This window comes from Crinia signifera, chromosome 1 (assembly GCF_055691185.1).
Source record: "Crinia signifera chromosome 1, ASM5569118v1, whole genome shotgun sequence".
NCBI classification, from domain to species: domain Eukaryota; kingdom Metazoa; phylum Chordata; class Amphibia; order Anura; family Myobatrachidae; genus Crinia; species Crinia signifera.
The window spans coordinates 240673908-240690708 of record NC_139217.1 but is presented as its reverse complement, the minus strand read 5'-3'; the positions used below and the strand labels follow the sequence as shown (position 1 = coordinate 240690708).

Below are 16801 nucleotides of genomic sequence, written 5' to 3'. Positions count from 1 at the left end.
GGGGTCTTCCAAACATGCAGGTCAATTTGGCTATATAGCCAAAAGACCTGCATGTTTAGCAGGCCTTGGCGAGGTCACAAACAATATCGGTGGTCGATATTGTTCAGCATGTGCGCACAATTTAAGCCACCTGCAGCAGATATGGTTAACTATACCGGCTGCAGCCCCTATTGCCGATTGTGGGTGAGGCTTTTCAGCACCTTATGGAAACTACGCTCCAAGGTATGGAGAGGCTCGACTAGGTGAAAAAAGGATACACAGTAAACAGCCCATTTTCAAAAGTGTCAACATCTGTGAGATGTTCAAAATACCCGCTAAAAATGCCAGCGTCACTCACATTTGTTATATAAATTCAAATAAAAAAAATTTGTGTAAACATATCAGGTCATTATAATGAATAAAAAAGGTTTGCTTTGCAATTTTCACACCTATTTGGACAAATTAACTTGGCACTCAAAGGGTTAAGGATTCCTGTTATTGGGCAAATCCACTGTGAAAAAACTTTCAACATATTAAAGTTTTTTTGGTACTTGTTTCCTAGCACGGCACCCATCGCATGCCTTAATTAGTGGTATGCGATGGGACCCGATTTTCGGGTCCTAAGAGCCGCACTGTACAATTGTAAAATTGCATTGCATGCCATTAAAATGGCATGCAATGCAATCAAAACGATGATTTAATTGTACATGCACCCTGATGGGTGATTAGTATGTTATATGCACCCCCATCACTAACGCCACTGCCACTATTAACGCCAACCCCAAGCGTGGCAAGCGCAGCGGTACGCGTCCTCCGACCTTTTCATATCCCCACTATCCACGTCGGCGTGGAGTTGATCTTATATAGTATGGTGAGCGCAGCAGAATACATGTTAAGTTATCCACGTCCCCTCGCTACGCTTCCTGGCTCTGTGGCTCGCCACACTATATAAAATCAACTCCACACCGACATGGATAGCGGGGGTATGAAAAGGTCGAAGGACGCGTACCTCCACCCCTCACGGGCTCGCCACGCTTCGGGCTGGCGTTAATAGTGGCGGTAACATTGGGGGTGCATATAACATACTAATCACCCATCAGGGTGATTGTACAATGAAATCATCGTTTTGATCGCATTCCATGCGATCTGGTCCCATGCGATGCGATCAAAGATGTAACAAGATTAAAATAGTGGGCGCCGTGCTCGGAAAAAAAAAGTACCTTTTTTTTTTTTTATCAGGGGACAAAAAAAAAAAAAAACACACGTTATAACCGACATTAAAATCGAAGTTTTTTTTTCTGATTACGCTAGTTAAAAACACAGGCAATCGGGATAGGCGAGCTACGCTATGAGCAATGTAGCAAGCTAGACTAGCACAGAGATGGTTCTCCAAATAGTTGCTGCCCATGAACCAGCACCTCATGGAAGCCCACATCTCTGGAGTGAGTGATGGCATAGGTTTTACATGTCTAAGGGCAATGCTGTAGGTAAGCTACTTAAAAACACACAGGGGCTGCTGACAAAGGGACAGACGCTGCAATGATGTACCCACAGTTCCAGTCCCATACCTGCACCGCCGTCCAGGCACACAGCTGCTGTGCAACAGGGAGCTGAGCACCTGGCAGGAGCCGAGTCACCTGTGCACATGATTGTGCATCACGCCATTGCTGCAGAGGAAGCCAGAAACCCTGCACCTTGTGAAAGCTGGGCGGACAATCGGAGGGGACCCAACTCAAGGTTGCTTGCAGATTCCCTTGGCATGGTCACAAACTAGTAGGCTGCTATGAAAGCCAATAGTCTCCTCTTTCATATGGTAGTGGTCTTAAAGGCCCATACACACTTGACGATTTACACCTGAAAAATCGGTCAAAACAGCAGTTGAGCGACTTTCCGCTGAAAACCGCTTAGTGTGTATGCCTAACAGATTGCAGACTAGCGATGATGCGCGCTCCCACATCATCGCTGTCAAAGTCTCTCATCTGCTGGTTTTACCAGCATGCTAGAGATGATGGCTGTTTTTTCAGCCATCATCTCTGTGTGTGTGTACGCTGCCGGGCTGAAAGATTAACCACTTTCAGCCCCGCGGTACGCCCCGCTGCTGCCTCCCCTCCTGTTATACTCACTTGTCCACGCTGCCCCACTGAATCGCTATGTCCGGCTGGCTGCTGAAGAGCCCTGCTCCCCCACCTGTCTCACCCTGCCGTTAGCCGTGCTGGTCCGGTCCGCCCCGCTGGTCATCTGTGCTTGTCCTCCCGGGTCCGGCCACATGCCCCGCCTCCCTCCGTCCTGCTCCACACAGAGCAGCACTGGCCGCCAATGTTTTCTTTTGTAAGCCAGTAATATAGATTGCTGGCACATGCCAGCAATCTATATATTACTGGAACCATGGGCACCAATGACAATCATAAGCCAGCAATATATAGATTGCTGGCACATGCCAGCAATCTATATATTACAGGGACCACTGGGCACCAATGACAATCATAAGCCAGTAATATATAGATTGCTGGCACATGCCAGCAATCTATATATTACAGGCACCACTGGGCACAATGACAGTTATAAGCCAGTAATATATACAAAGCTGGCACCGGCCAGCAATGTATATATTACTGTCCACCATGGGTTAAATTGAGCCAAAACGGGGCAGAACTGCTTTCCATCAGTTTGTTTTGGAGGCGGAACGTCTGCTCACCTTGCCCTGCTGTCTGTCCCTGCCTGCATCATTAAAGGAGACAGCCAGCAGAGTGGTTGTAAACCTGGCTGTCTCAGAGCAGGTCCAACCAGGTAGAATTACACGCCTGCTCGCAACTCGCGAGCCACCGTCGCCTGATTGGCTGCGAGTCGGACAGATGGACCTGCTCTGAGACAGTCGGATGACCCCACCGCTCTGCCCGGCGGTCTCCTTTAGTGATGCAGGCAGGGACAGACATCAGGTCAAGGTGGACCTGCTCTGAGACAGTCGGATGACCCCACCGCTCTGCCCGGCGGTCTCCTTTAGTGATGCAGGCAGGGACAGACATCAGGTCAAGGTGAGCGTAAGGAGGCAGAACCGCACAGTGCAGTGCACATAGCATGTTACCACTGGCACTGTGCACCGTGCATGAAAACCCTAGCAATGAGCATGTAGGTAAGCGGCACTATATTTAATGGGCATTACGGTGTGTGGTACAGTGGCGGATTTAAGGGGGGGGAATGGGGCGGTTGCTTCCCCTAGAAGAAAAGTCTAGATCCGCCCATGGTGTGGCATAATGTGTTATGGGCATTACGGTGTGTGGCATAATGTGTAATGGGCATTATGGTGTGTGGCATAATGTGTAATGGGCATTACAGAGTGCATAGTCCCCATCCCATAAAGCCATGCCTTCCATTTTTTGCAGGCCAGCAATGTATATGTTACTGCCGCCACTGACACCCCCCCCCCCCCATGTATATTTTGTTATGGCGTAACGTATACATTGCTGGCGCAATTAATAGATTTCTCACTACATGCACAGCTGCAAATGAAATTTTGCCGTGCACACGTTCGGGATTTTGCCCGGTCAGGGCGGCGCGGGTGTAGTTTACCTGATCGTGGGCTCCAAATATACGCAGCCCAGCAATCAGCTCTGAATCATGCACCAAGAACTGGAATGCACTTAATAAAATGGTCCCTGCTCCCACCCTTGTAATTCAAATCCAGCCCATTATGTAAATCAGCTTGTGAAAATCTCTTTCTCTTTGGGAAAATGGCAGTGTGTACGCACTACTTTGGGGAAAGATATATCTATCAGAGATTTTGGGAGTCTTTTGAAATGAAAATCTTGTAGTGTGTATGGGCCTTAAGTCTCTGGAACATGCAAAGGCGACCCATTTTCCCATATACTATAATGGGCCCTTTAGTTCAGACCCACCATGGGTTTCAAAGCCTGCTGTAAGCCTTGAGGGGGGTATACAGTAATGTCACAGTTGTCACTGGCCATTTGCCAGAGCTTGTACTGTATATATTCATCCGCCGGTATTCACTTTACAGTACTGGAGATGTGTACTGCACGTTGTGCCTCAAAGCGCCTGTTCATGCTCCGAGGTGCAACTAAACCTCCATTTACGTGGAGAAAATGCAACAAAGAGGGAGGCTCCATCTGTACACTTATTTTTTTATAGCATCACCTATGGTACATTTTGATTATTTTTCATGGAATGGCCCTGTAGCATGCACCAGGTAGTCAGAATACAACGCATGAAAGAGATTTCATAAATTGCAAACATTTAAGGGCTCTTAAAATATTTTTATACCATTTCTTTTATAGTAGAATCTTTTGCTGTCTGATAACATCAGCAATGTATCTAAACAGATCATATGGCAAAGCTGAAACTGCTAACGCGTCATTTGAATGCTAGCCATACACTACAAGATTTAGAAGGTGTGCCAACCAAATGACATGGACTGGAATGGACATGCACAGCTCACTGGATGCTTTCTTTACAGGGATATTTGTAGACTGGCTTAAAAGGGAGGAGCGGGATGCAGCAAAAAAATCAGTAATTTCATAAATCAAAGTGACCATCACTGTAATTTTTAAGCAGTAGAACAGGGATATCGAGCTACTATTTGAGTGAGACTCTGAAAACAAAAAAAACAAACAAAAAAAGCGTTTTGCGAGTCGGATATTTGATATCTACTATAAAAAAGACCCAGATGTCTACAACAAGAAAGCTAAACATGGATTTTAGCTTATTGACTTTTTTTTTTTTTAAATTAAGGATTGAGCGAATTTACAGTATCTTACACTTTACCAGCAAGACATTAAATTCAACAAATATTTAACTAATATTTTTGCATGTACAGAAAAGAATATATTTTTTTTTGATAAAGTGAAGAAAAAAACGTGAAAATGTGGAGACAATGCTAAATATGGGGGGACGAGACCAAAAAGGCACCCTTACCGGACCGGACGATCTATTGGACTAGTCCCTGTGAGGACACGAGTCTCGTACCACTGGGTGGAGCGGAAGCATTTGTGGATCTGTATTTTTAACTCATTGGACAGCAAATCAATAAAACCCTCCCAAATTTGAAAAAAATGTGCGATCTTTTTGGAGGGACTCTTCCACCCACTCCATATGGAATATGTGGAACAGTTTGGCTCTAAACAAGGACAGAAGGTGGTTCCTTGTAAACCCATTGGTGTAGAATACATTTAGAGACCACCGCTGAAATGATTAGCATCATCTTTTTGCTGTTACGCTGGATCGGCACACCAGAAGGAAAAAAACACCTAAGATTGCCCGCTCTGCTGACAGTGGAAGGCGGCTCATTAGAAATGCAGTGGAAAATCCCTGAACCTGTTTCCAAAAAAGTTTTATTACTGAACAATCCCACATTGAGTGTTGAAATGTTGCATTGGGGCTATCACAGCTCATTGACTTTTGAACAAACCTCTATAGCTTTTAGCTGTTGATTTTTCCCTTAAGTTTATATATTTATATTATGCTGGGGCTCTGGGGAAATAAGATTTGCAGAGATTTAAGGTCTCCATACACTGATCCAAATCTGATTTGGGCCCGATTTCACCTGATTATGGCTGATCAGGATGAGAAAATCTGGTAAAATTGTCTGAAATCAGATGTGTTTGACATCCCATCGGGTCCAATGCACAGTCCCCTGAGCATGTGACCCTGCCCCCAGGAAGGTCCCAGGCGGCTCAATAGGTATGGCATGTCCATACACTGCTGAGAGAAGTCAGCCACATGTACAGAATACTTATTAATATTACTTAAAACATAAAAATTGAAAGAGAAAAAAAAACAAAAAAACACGAGATGTGCGGGTTCAGTTTTATCCGGATCTCGAATCGGAATCTTATTGGCTATCAAAAACATGTGACAGCCGATAGCCAAATCGGAAATATCCAAACCTTCAATAATTATGGCCATAAGAACAGAGTAAATCTGAACCACTCCTCTCTACAAGAACCCACCACACACACATACACACACACACACACACACACACACACACACACACACACACACACACACACTAATATAACCTACAAAAGATTAGTCACCAGGTTGCAGTAGTCCCTGCACAAGAGGCAGAGTAGGATGGGAGAGGTGATCAATAGAAACGGTTAATCCTGTGGTGTTTTTTTTTTTTTTCTTTGATTACTTGCAGGTATACTGAAAACTCTGGAATACAACAACTAGCTAAATCAGCCATGTTACGTAATTTGGCAAGGCATTTTAACAGTTTGAATGTATGATGTGCGAAACCAAGGTTTCAAAAAGATCTACCATAATTTTCGAAATTCCTAATTAAACCCAGTAAATAGTTATATACCAAATTCCATATAGAAAACATGTTTCTCTCCAGGTGCTGATAAACCACAAGTCCCAAGCATACCCTGCCAGCTAGCTATATTGTACAGCCGTCAAATTCACCAGTTGTCCACACTAAATTCAAATTTGAGACCTGTATCTAGTGCAGCTCTATGGCTCTGCCCTCTAAACATTATCTAGGACTGGGTTTGGAAATGTATCTTCAAAAGGATTCTAAACCAAAAATATTAAATCCTTATATTGCAAAAAATTAATGAATAGGTTATAGGATACCTTTGTAACCAACTGATTGGACATTTATAATAATTTTGAGTGTTTAACCAAGGATATATATTTTATATTTGAAACTAGAGAAGAAAAAAACTAAACAAAAAAAAAAAAAAACTTCCAAGTTGCACAACACATAAATGGCATTAATACTGGCAGTACACATGAAATATCACTAGGTGACAGCACAGGATACAGTTTTCCATCTACAACCGGATAGCGATATAGAGATAGAGATATAGAAAGAGATATAGATAGAGATATAGATATAAAAATGACAGAGGTCAAAATAAAAGGGGAACATTACATGTACTAAACAACAATAAAAAAATAAACTCACACACTGTTAACACTGTGCTACTCTAAAAGTGTACCCATTTCAGCCACATCATAAGTAATAACACTACATTATGGCAATACAGAAAGAACTACTTCATGAGTGAGGAGTATAGAGATGGGCAAAGTGACTCAACTAAAGAGTGTGGATCAAATTAGTGCAGTGAAAAACCCCGGTTCTTTTGGGTGACTCACTAACTCACTTTGAAAAAAAATATTCTTATTTACAGGTTGAGTGTACTAAGTGTACTAGCAATTTGTTTTATTTACATTTCAATTGATTCTAGTAATGTAAAGCGAATTTCATACATTAATCTCACAGGTGGTTATTTTCACATAGTTTTCTATTTATCCTTCTGAACACCGATAAGATCCAATATGCCGCCGGACCCACTTGTCCAATAAAGCCGCTAAAATGATTACCTCCACAGCGTCAAACCTCAATGTGCTCAACACCACACACACACACACACACAGGCCAGCATTCAGTGCCTCCGATTCGCCATATTTTCTGGGGAATCAGGCAATTCGCCGGGTTTACAGGGAATTTTCTCCCTGAAAAAACAATTCGCCCTATTCAATGGGCACAATTCGCTGCAAATGAAGAGTGAATGTCTGGCGATTCTCCATTTGTGATTCTCCACGATTCGCCAGTGGTTTTCAATGGGGTTTTTAGTGGAATTCGCCGAGAGTGTATTCAATGCTGAAACTGCTTTCCTCCAGAGATTTTCCCCTGGATTCTCCATTTTACATTCGTCATCTTTTTTATGGAGAATTGTTATGTGTACTTGTAAAATAAATGTTTTCTTTTATTTTTTTATGTCAAAAAAAGCAGTTTTAATTTTATTTGAAGGTTCTTGTTTTTTTACGGCTTTACAAGCACCTTTTTTTATTTTTTATTCCCCCCCCCCCCCCCCAGCGAACAGACAGCTGAGCAGGGGGGGGGGGGGGGGGGGAGACACAAGATGCAGGAGACGTGAGCTGACATTGGATGGCAGATATGACACTGCAGTGAAGGTGCAGTGTAATGCACGCAGGAGCCGGTGGTCTGAGGAAAGGGGAGAGACCCAGGACACTGCCTGTCTGATGAGTAGAGAGCCCCCGCACAGCCTGAGGACGGGGACGGGACAGCTCCAGCAGCAGCAGCAGACCTCTGGCTGCTGGATCCGTAAGTCTGCAAATGATGTGCGGCAGAGGCGTAACTAGAACTTTGTGGGCCCCATAGCAAAATCTTGAACAGGCCCCCCATCAGTACATTGCCCCTTAGGATGATAGGAGACAGAAGGGAGTGAGAAAGAAGGTTTCAGGGGGAGAGACAGAAAAAGATGAGAGGTGGAGAGAGCGAGAGGGCATCAGGGGGAAAGAGGGAGGGTTTCAGAGGCGATAAGAGGATCAAGAGAGAAAGAGAGGGGTGTAGGCATGAGTGCGAGAGAGTGTCTGGAAGGGAAAGAGAAAGGGGGTGTCAGTGAGAGGGGGAGCTAAAAGAGTGTCAGTGTGAGAGTGTCAAAGAGTGAGAGATGTTGTCGGAGGCAGAGTGAGTGAGGGCGAGATTGTCAGGGAGAGAGAGGAGCAAGAGAGAGGAGCAAGAGAGAGTTAGGGAGAGAGCGAGAGGGAGTGGGCAGGAGACACTACCTGATTTCAATACAGGGGGCATAGATGGAAGAGCATCATATGTGGGTATAGACAGATGGGGGGAACAAAGATGAACAGACAGAGCACCAAATGGTTGCATAGATGGACAGGTGGGGGGAGGGTAATAAACCTGATAAACAGATGAACAAAGAATCATATGGGGGCATAGACAGTTGGGTAGCGGTGGGCATAGATGGACAGGTGGGGTAAAGGGAGGCATAGATGGTGAGTGGGAGGGGGCATAGGAGGTGGGAGGGGGCACAGACAGAGTGGAAGGGGCAGAGATGGAGGGTAGGGAGGAGGGGACAGAGACGGAGACGGAGGGGGGGGGGGGGGGGGGGAGAGGCGGTAGGCTTGCATAGATGGGCAGAAAGTCATATATGGGGCATAGATGGATACAGTGGGTGGATTGGAATAGAAAAGCAGCCCAGGAAAATTCCAGCCGCATGCTGATACACACTTAGCACTGTGCATACTGTACATAAATGACTATCACTAAGCCCCCTAGCACACTGATATACAAACATTTACATAGAACAGGATATACACACACACAGAGAAATTACCATCATATATACACTTACACACTGCACGGTAGATGATGTTCCCAGGCAGATGCAGATGGTTCCTTATCCCTCCGCTCAGCAGGCCTTTCTGGATCACCTGGGTGGAAGGTGGCCGCTTGTGAGCCATATTGAAGGAATCTCTCCCTGGGACCCTTGCTCACAGGCTCCAGCGATCACCAGGCATGACCTCCTTGCCCCCTCCCTCCTCCATTCTCTTCCTCTCCTCCCCTCATGTCCTCTGCAAACAATGCCGCGCAACCCAGCCATAGTACTGAACAAACGGCACACAGGCTCCCTCCGGGCTGCGGAACGCGAATTGCGGAAGTGCACCCGGGGGAGTGGTTTTCATAGCTGGAACAGCCTGGGTCAACTTGAACTTTCCCCGCGAGAAGACAGTGCCAGCCGACCGCATCATACAGTACCTGGGCGCATCCTCCAGTCTGTTGGGTGATACATGCTGAGTGTAGGGGAGCTCAGAGGCAGCTGGTGACTTGGTGCAGGGGGAGCAGCGGGCCCTCGGAGCAGTTCAGGCCCCATAGCAGCTGCACCCTCGGTAGTTATGCCACTGATGTGCGGGGTACGTCTGCCAGTGACAGCTCTCTGCCGGGGGGGGTTATCATGCTCCCTGCCAAGGGAGCAGGAGCCGGGGATCTGCGGGAAGGGGACCGACACTGCCTCTGAGCAGTATGGAGATTGGTCCAGCAGTAGCAGCATAGCAGCAGACCTCCGGCTCCAGCAGCCCCAGCGCGGTGATAGCAGATGTCAGCACTGGGACTGCTGGAGCCGGAGGTCTGCTACTGCTGCTGGATCCGTCCATGTCCTGAGGCTGTGCGGGGGCACCTAGCGGCATTAGCGGGCTCCCAGCTGTCTCATTCGCCGCCCGCCCTCCGCCCTGTCTGGTGTGCTGTGCCTCCTGGCTCCGGGGAGCTTTCCCCCGCTGTGGAGCAGAGCCAGGAGGTGAACGCAAAACACAGTACAAGGGCGGGAGGGAGTTGAGCTCTGTGCGTACTCCCGTCCTGGCTCAATCGCCGCCCGCCCTGCGCCCTGTCACATTCGCCATTGAATACCTGCCATAGTGTGCAAAGTAATAGTGTGTACACACGGTTAGATTTGGCTTCCGATGTTGCCGATCTATGGAACATCGGAATCCAAACCGCATACTTTTTTAGGGCTTGCGAGCCCGATGCGCTGCCAATGCGCGCTCCTGTGTGAGCGCATATCGGCAGCCAGATAGAGAGGCAACACTATATAGTGCAGATCTGCACTATATAGTGTAAATTGTGCCCTCTGGCATGCGGTGAGATGCGAGTCCCGATGCGATCTGATCGCGTCGGGACTCACATCTCATGGCAGTATCTGCCATGCGTACACACCTTAAGCCAGACAGGGGGGACAGTTTGATACCAGAAGTAGCACACGGCTGTTAGTGGTCACTGGTGTAATAGATGTGTGATACACCAGGAAGTAAAGCAAGTGGGAGATACAGATAGATGGAGCCCAGCTCACTGGGGTCCAGATGCACCAAGCTTTAAAAGTGATAAAATGGAGAGTGATAAACCACCAGCCAATCAGCTCCTACCTGATACAGACTGTTGAAAAATGTCAGACAGGAGCTGATTGGCTGGTGGTTTATCACTCTCCATTTTATCACTTTTGAAGCTTCATGAATCTGGTGCTGTAAAATTAAAGTTAAAAGCTGTACACAGTCCAGCAAACACATATCTAATAAATAAAAAAACAACATGTGCACTGCCTTGCCAAGGTCTGTGTGTCTGTGAGTGAGAATGTGTGGTCATGCTACTCACCTTTCTGTGATACTATGCTGCTTCTTAACTGGGTACACTCCTGTGAGCAGCATCAAATCCTCTGCTGGGACCTGTGGTGCTTCCGGCTTGTTCTGCAGCAGCCCTGTTTCAACAGCAGCACTCAGCAGCTCCGCCTCCAATGCAATACTCTCCAGAGTTAGTACATCTCAGCTGCCACAGGTGGCAGTGCTGAGCTCAGACATGGTGTGGATTGCACTCTGCGGAGCAGGATGAACTACAGCCCTGAGTCAGTACAGTTATACTATTGCTTCTTTCACACTGCAAACCTGCTTTCATCCCATTTTTGTAAACATTTCTTAAAACGGGTCTAAAGCCAGTTATACCAGTTAATGCAATGTGAAAGGGGTATATTACCATTTCAATACCTTTTTTGTACCATTCACATTCAACCCATTTTACCCATAGAAAACAGTAGATGCCATTTTAAATCGACATTTCTGGGACACAGGTTCACATATGAGGTTTTTACAGCATTAAAAAGGAGGGGGTGGGTAAAAATAAAAATAAAGTACGGTAAAATAAATAAGTAGAAATAAAAAAAGGTAAAAATAAAAAAATAAAGTCTCCTCTGCACAGAGGATACGGTCAATGGGTCGACCATAAGATGGTCGACAGTCATTAGGTCGACACTGTTGGGTCGACACGCTGGAAGGTCAACAGGTGTCTAGGTTGACATGGCAGAAGGTCGACATGAGTCTAGGTCAGTGATTTTCAACCTTTTTACCTTGCGGCACACTAAACAAGATTTAAAAATTGCCAAGGCACACCATGAGATCCCCACAGGGCAAAACACATTGGCCCCCACTGGAAAAAAAACAACCTAATGGCCCCCATATAAAAACAATCACACTGGTCCCCACAGGTAACAAAAGTAGAATACCTTGGCCCTTTACATGAAAAGAAGAGGCTGGTAAATAACAGTTGAACTGGTGGTGCCTATAAACTGATGTGGGCATCTCTAGATCTGGGGGCACACTTGAGAACAGCTCAAGGCACACTAGTGTGCCACGGCACAGTGGTTGAAAAACACTGGTCTAGGTCGACAAATGTGTTAGGTCGTCATGGGGTTTGTCACTTTTTTGAGCTGACATGTGCCGACAGATGGTATTTCATGCCCTACCATCCACCAAGGCGTGGTGGGAGAATAAAAACCACTGTGCCCAAAGCATGCCAAGAGCAGCGAGCCATTTGAGGGGATGCGGTGCACTTAAAACCATGTGTCCATGTCAACAGTGTCAACATTCGGGTAAAAAAAAACAGCGAAAAACCCCACATCGACCTAGACACCGGACGACCTTCTGCCATGTTGACCTAGACACCTGTCGACCTTCCAGCATGTCGACCTAAAGACTGTTGACCAAATGATCCCAACACCTGCACAGTATGCATTGGGTTAAAAAAAAAAAAAAAAAAAAGGGTCTCCTCATTGCTCTTTACTTCCTGCCTGTGCCTGGTGAGAGCAAAAGGGAGATAGCCTATCACCCTCTGTGACCTGCTCATGACTTGTAAATACCGTTTCAGAGCCATTCACACTACAAATGGATTGGCTCTGAAACGGGTAGGACACTGCTTTTAACCAGTTTTGAATTACAGGTATTCTAAAAACGGTAAATTAATTCTGGACCTTTCACATTATAGCCAGAAACGTTTTAAACCCCGTGTTTTAGCTGTAATGTGAAAGGGGTATAAGATACCATGTGTGGCATTGCTTTGCTCAGGCAAAACCAAAAGTAAAAGAATGACCCTTCACCTTTTAGGGAGCCATGGATCACTGTTTATCTTAAGTGAGTCATTCAAAAGAACCGCCTCACTCACGACCGACCCATCTCTAGTGAGGAATACTGTCCTAGCAATCAGGGAAAGGTTTCCATCATATTGCACAAGTCAGAGCTTGCCAGTAACAGCCTGGTTAGACCAGAACACTGCCACCATTCTCTTCGGACAATCTATCTACAGTAGAACACAACAGGATATAGAGAGCGATTCTGCAAGCAGTTAATCTGTGAAAGGTAAAGCTAGTCATGTTCAGCAGGAAGTTGAATCAGACTGGAATTTGGACAAAGGCACCAGCTATAATCACAGGATGATTCACATCCTGCAGTCATTAACATTAAGCAATACTGAACACCTACAAGTTTTGAATACTTCAGTCTTCGATGGTTAACTTATGAAGAATAAAAGCTGGTATGAACAATAGAAATTGACAGTCGTGGAAGCATATTTAACATGTTAGATTTCAGATCTAGCTTATTAAATCACACATTGCAGATGTAGGTTTCGATTGAAGAAGTTACACTTTGAAAAGGGTTAATTAATCCCAAAAAAAAAACAAAAAAAAACAAACAAGACCTTTAATGAGCTTACAAAATCCCTTTTTGAAACTGTGCTAATCTAATGACCTACATATACACAGAGCAGCTCACACTCCAATTGCTCAGAATGGAGAACTGCTAATTTAAGCAATCATGAAGGATATTACTCCCGCAAAGGCCACCTGTATTTTATTTCGCTCTGGCTGCTGTCATTTATCGAAGAGGTCAACATTTATGCATACGATTGTAATTGAGGGCCTAAACAGTATCCCATTTAGGACAATTCTAATAGTTAGTGAAACAAACGTTGTGAAGAATTGGTACGCATAACCAGTTGCTGAATCAGCCTGGGCAGACTCCCGATTATTATCTTAAATTTATATGGCACCACAAATGATCTGCCGCACCCAATTACAGAGTACATGAACGAGCAAACGAAAGAGTGACATACATTTGAATACAATAGAGGACAAGAACAGGGTACATAAATATAGCTGCATCAGCAGAGGACCCTGGAATAAGTATCTGATGGTACCAAATCCTATGGTTTCTCTAAGCTTACATACTGATCTTAACCTAAATCGAAAATTTGTGGGTATGAAATCAAAGAGAAAGCCACAGCAAAAACAAATTTTACCACAGCCTGGAACCCAGCCATCTTAGTCTGTTTTGTCACTGCCCAAGCGCTTCATTGAAAAATGCCCAGCTTTCTGCATTAACCCTTGAGTGCCAACAATTGTGAGAGATGTGCAAAATATCTGCTAAAAAAGCTAGCGTACAGGTCATTATGATGAATAGAAATGTTTGATTAGCAATTGTCACACCTATTTTGACAAATTCCATTGGCATTCAAAGGATTAACATGTGTGAAAATCAAGAGACCCATCATATAAAAATAAGAAAGTCACCCCAGAATAACTGAATAGTAAATGTGTACATGTAGCTTCAATGCAAGCTGTACCATACTGCTCTTTAAGATCTTTTCCACAGCCTTAAAAACTTGGGTTGTTGCCATGTCGACCTGCATAGCAGCTCAGTGGAAACTGCTCCCAGGACAAAAGAAAACCCAAAACCCAGGTTGAGTGAGCTGGCATTCCGTCTCTGATGTCAAGCAGGGTTTAACATGAGAATGACAAGGTAACGCAACAGTGGAAATAGGTCAGACCTGGACAACCACAAAAGGCACCGATTAGAGCTTCCTACGAGTTGGCTGGTGATGTCATCAGCCAGAGACAAGAGGCCAGAGGTACTAAGCTTGAAAAGTGAACCACCAGCCAATCAGTTCCTGCCATGTCACTGGCTGTGTTTGAAAAATAACAGGTAGGAGCTGATTGGTTGGTGATTGATCACTCTTCATTTATCACTTTTAATTGCTTAGTACATCTCACCAGTGGAGAGCAGACACAGAGTACACTTGAGGCGTAGTAAAGCTAGGCACACTTGTGAGGTAGGAGACGCAGCAGTCAGAATTATCCCTCTGTCAGAAATTGTGCCCTCATGAAATAACACTACATTAGAAAACATAGCATCATAAGCTAAAAAAACATGTTTTTATCGGCTGTATCAATCAGCAGTAAAGTGCAAACAGTGAGGAACTGTGGACTACACATTGTTATCTTCTTCGGCCATCACTGCTACAATGCTGAGAGCAGTGTCCACCCCTACGTTTCTTCAATTTTGTGACATCTTTGTGAATCAGAAAAGGGCCGAGCAGGGTTTTGGTACAGTTGAAGCTGGGTTGGACCAAGGAATTAAACAAAAAAAAAGGGTTTTTGAAGAACAAACAAACTAATTACTTATGAAAGACTGTTGGCCAATACAGTACATTGGTGAATGGAATGCAAAAAGTGTAACTGAAGCTCAGCTAGGGATGAGGGTAATTTCATAAAAAAATTTTTTTAGAACTATGTATCTAAAAAAAAAAAGTTGGCTCAGCACATTTTACTTCAACACAGAATGCCTTAGTAACTTCTAACCTTAAGATATTAAAGTATGGGAACAGGATGTACAGTAAATACGGGAAAAAAAGGCATTGATTTGATCATTAAAATACCCATGTTTTACTGCATTACTTTTAAAATGAAGAACAGTCTATCCCACAGCAAAGGTTATAAACTAATACTAAACCCAAAGTTTTTGAATCACGGCACCCCAAAGCATCAGAAATGTTTCCACAGCACACCCCAGGGTGCCACGGCACACAGTTTGGGAACCACTGTACTAGGGGGGAAATTTAGTAGAAGGATAGTATAGTAGTAAACCAGAGTTGCCTACTTTTAAAGTAAACTCTCCAAGATAAGCCCGGAGACGATACGGTCAGCAGCACTTCGGGGGTGGGGCCTGATGTCAAGTCGCCCCCCCCCGTACTGCAAATCTCGAAATTTGCAGGTCTGAGGGGGCGGGGCTAAATGACATGATTTGACTTTATCCCTGCCCCCTTCCCCTGAAAAGCTGCAAATAACAGTAACTTACTGCTGCGGCCAGGGACATGCAGGGGTGCTACCCATATCCAGGAGGGTTGCCCACCTTTCCAGGGGCCGGGATGAGCGACCCGATTTTCGGGAGCCTCCCGGCCATTCCAGGAGGGTAGGCAAAACTGTAGTAGTAAACAGATGTTGCTCCAAATTGCTGATATGCATTGAGAAAAAAAAAAAAAAAAAAGAAGAAAACCATAGCCCAATCTATGTAATGTATGCTTACCAGGCTAGAATCACTTACCTGAGGAAATGGGGATGAGGAATTCACATTGTCTTTAGGGGGGCTCAGCGGAGCATTATCTCCTGCTGCACCACTCAGATTCTGTGGCTGGCAGAGTTTCCTAAAGCAACAAAGAACGGAATAACATTAAAAACAATGCAAAACAAAATCCTGATACGGCAGCAAAAATCCAGTACAGCTTGGCATGACCCAAGATGTCAGACCACGACTAAATACACTGCAAATCAAATGGCAAAGCATGAACTATTTTGCAACAAGGTTTTTGTCAATTTCCGCTTGAGAATGCACTCTACCACATTTCAAAACACATGGGATCTAAATCAGGATAAAGTTAACCCTGACAGGTCTTCATTAATATACAATAAAAGTTTTATTTTTTTGTTAAATCAATTCTCTCTAGTAATAGAAGAACATGTGATTTACCGGACAAGTATCCTTTTCAGCAGTTGCTGGTCTCCTTCGGAGTAACCAGGCCAGTCCTTCTGCACCTCCTTGTACATACAGTCTTTCAAAGTATAAGTGCAGTCTTTGGCACTCAGATTTGCCACCTATAAAATTATAACAAAGAACATGATACATTTAATGATTAATTCAATATCAAATTTAAATCTAAAATTAAAATGTTAAAAGAAAAAAGAAAAATAAATTAGGTCATCTGATCTAGAGGAGTTGAAACACAGAACAGGCCTTACAATAGTGGGAACATAAGTGACACTATAATACTTGTAACAAGAATGTAGGAACTGTCAATTCTTTTTGTATTCTTGAGTCTGGTCATGGAGTTTGCCAGTATCTTTGAACCATAGAATAAATGTATTGTCAAGCTCCAGTTATGGTATTGAGT

General features: G+C 44.5%; 1 protein-coding gene across 1 annotated transcript in view; it reads right to left on the bottom strand.

Moving 5' to 3' along the window:
* ELL (elongation factor for RNA polymerase II) overlaps positions 1 to 16801 on the bottom strand; it is a 90637-nt gene that overhangs the window by 16287 nt on the left and 57549 nt on the right. Inside the window, exons 6-7 of the mRNA XM_083179450.1 lie at positions 16381 to 16505; positions 15963 to 16057 (exon numbers count right to left, since the gene is read on the bottom strand). Coding sequence (XP_083035576.1) covers positions 15963 to 16057; positions 16381 to 16505 — 220 coding nt within the window. The remainder of the gene's footprint in view (positions 1 to 15962; positions 16058 to 16380; positions 16506 to 16801) is intronic.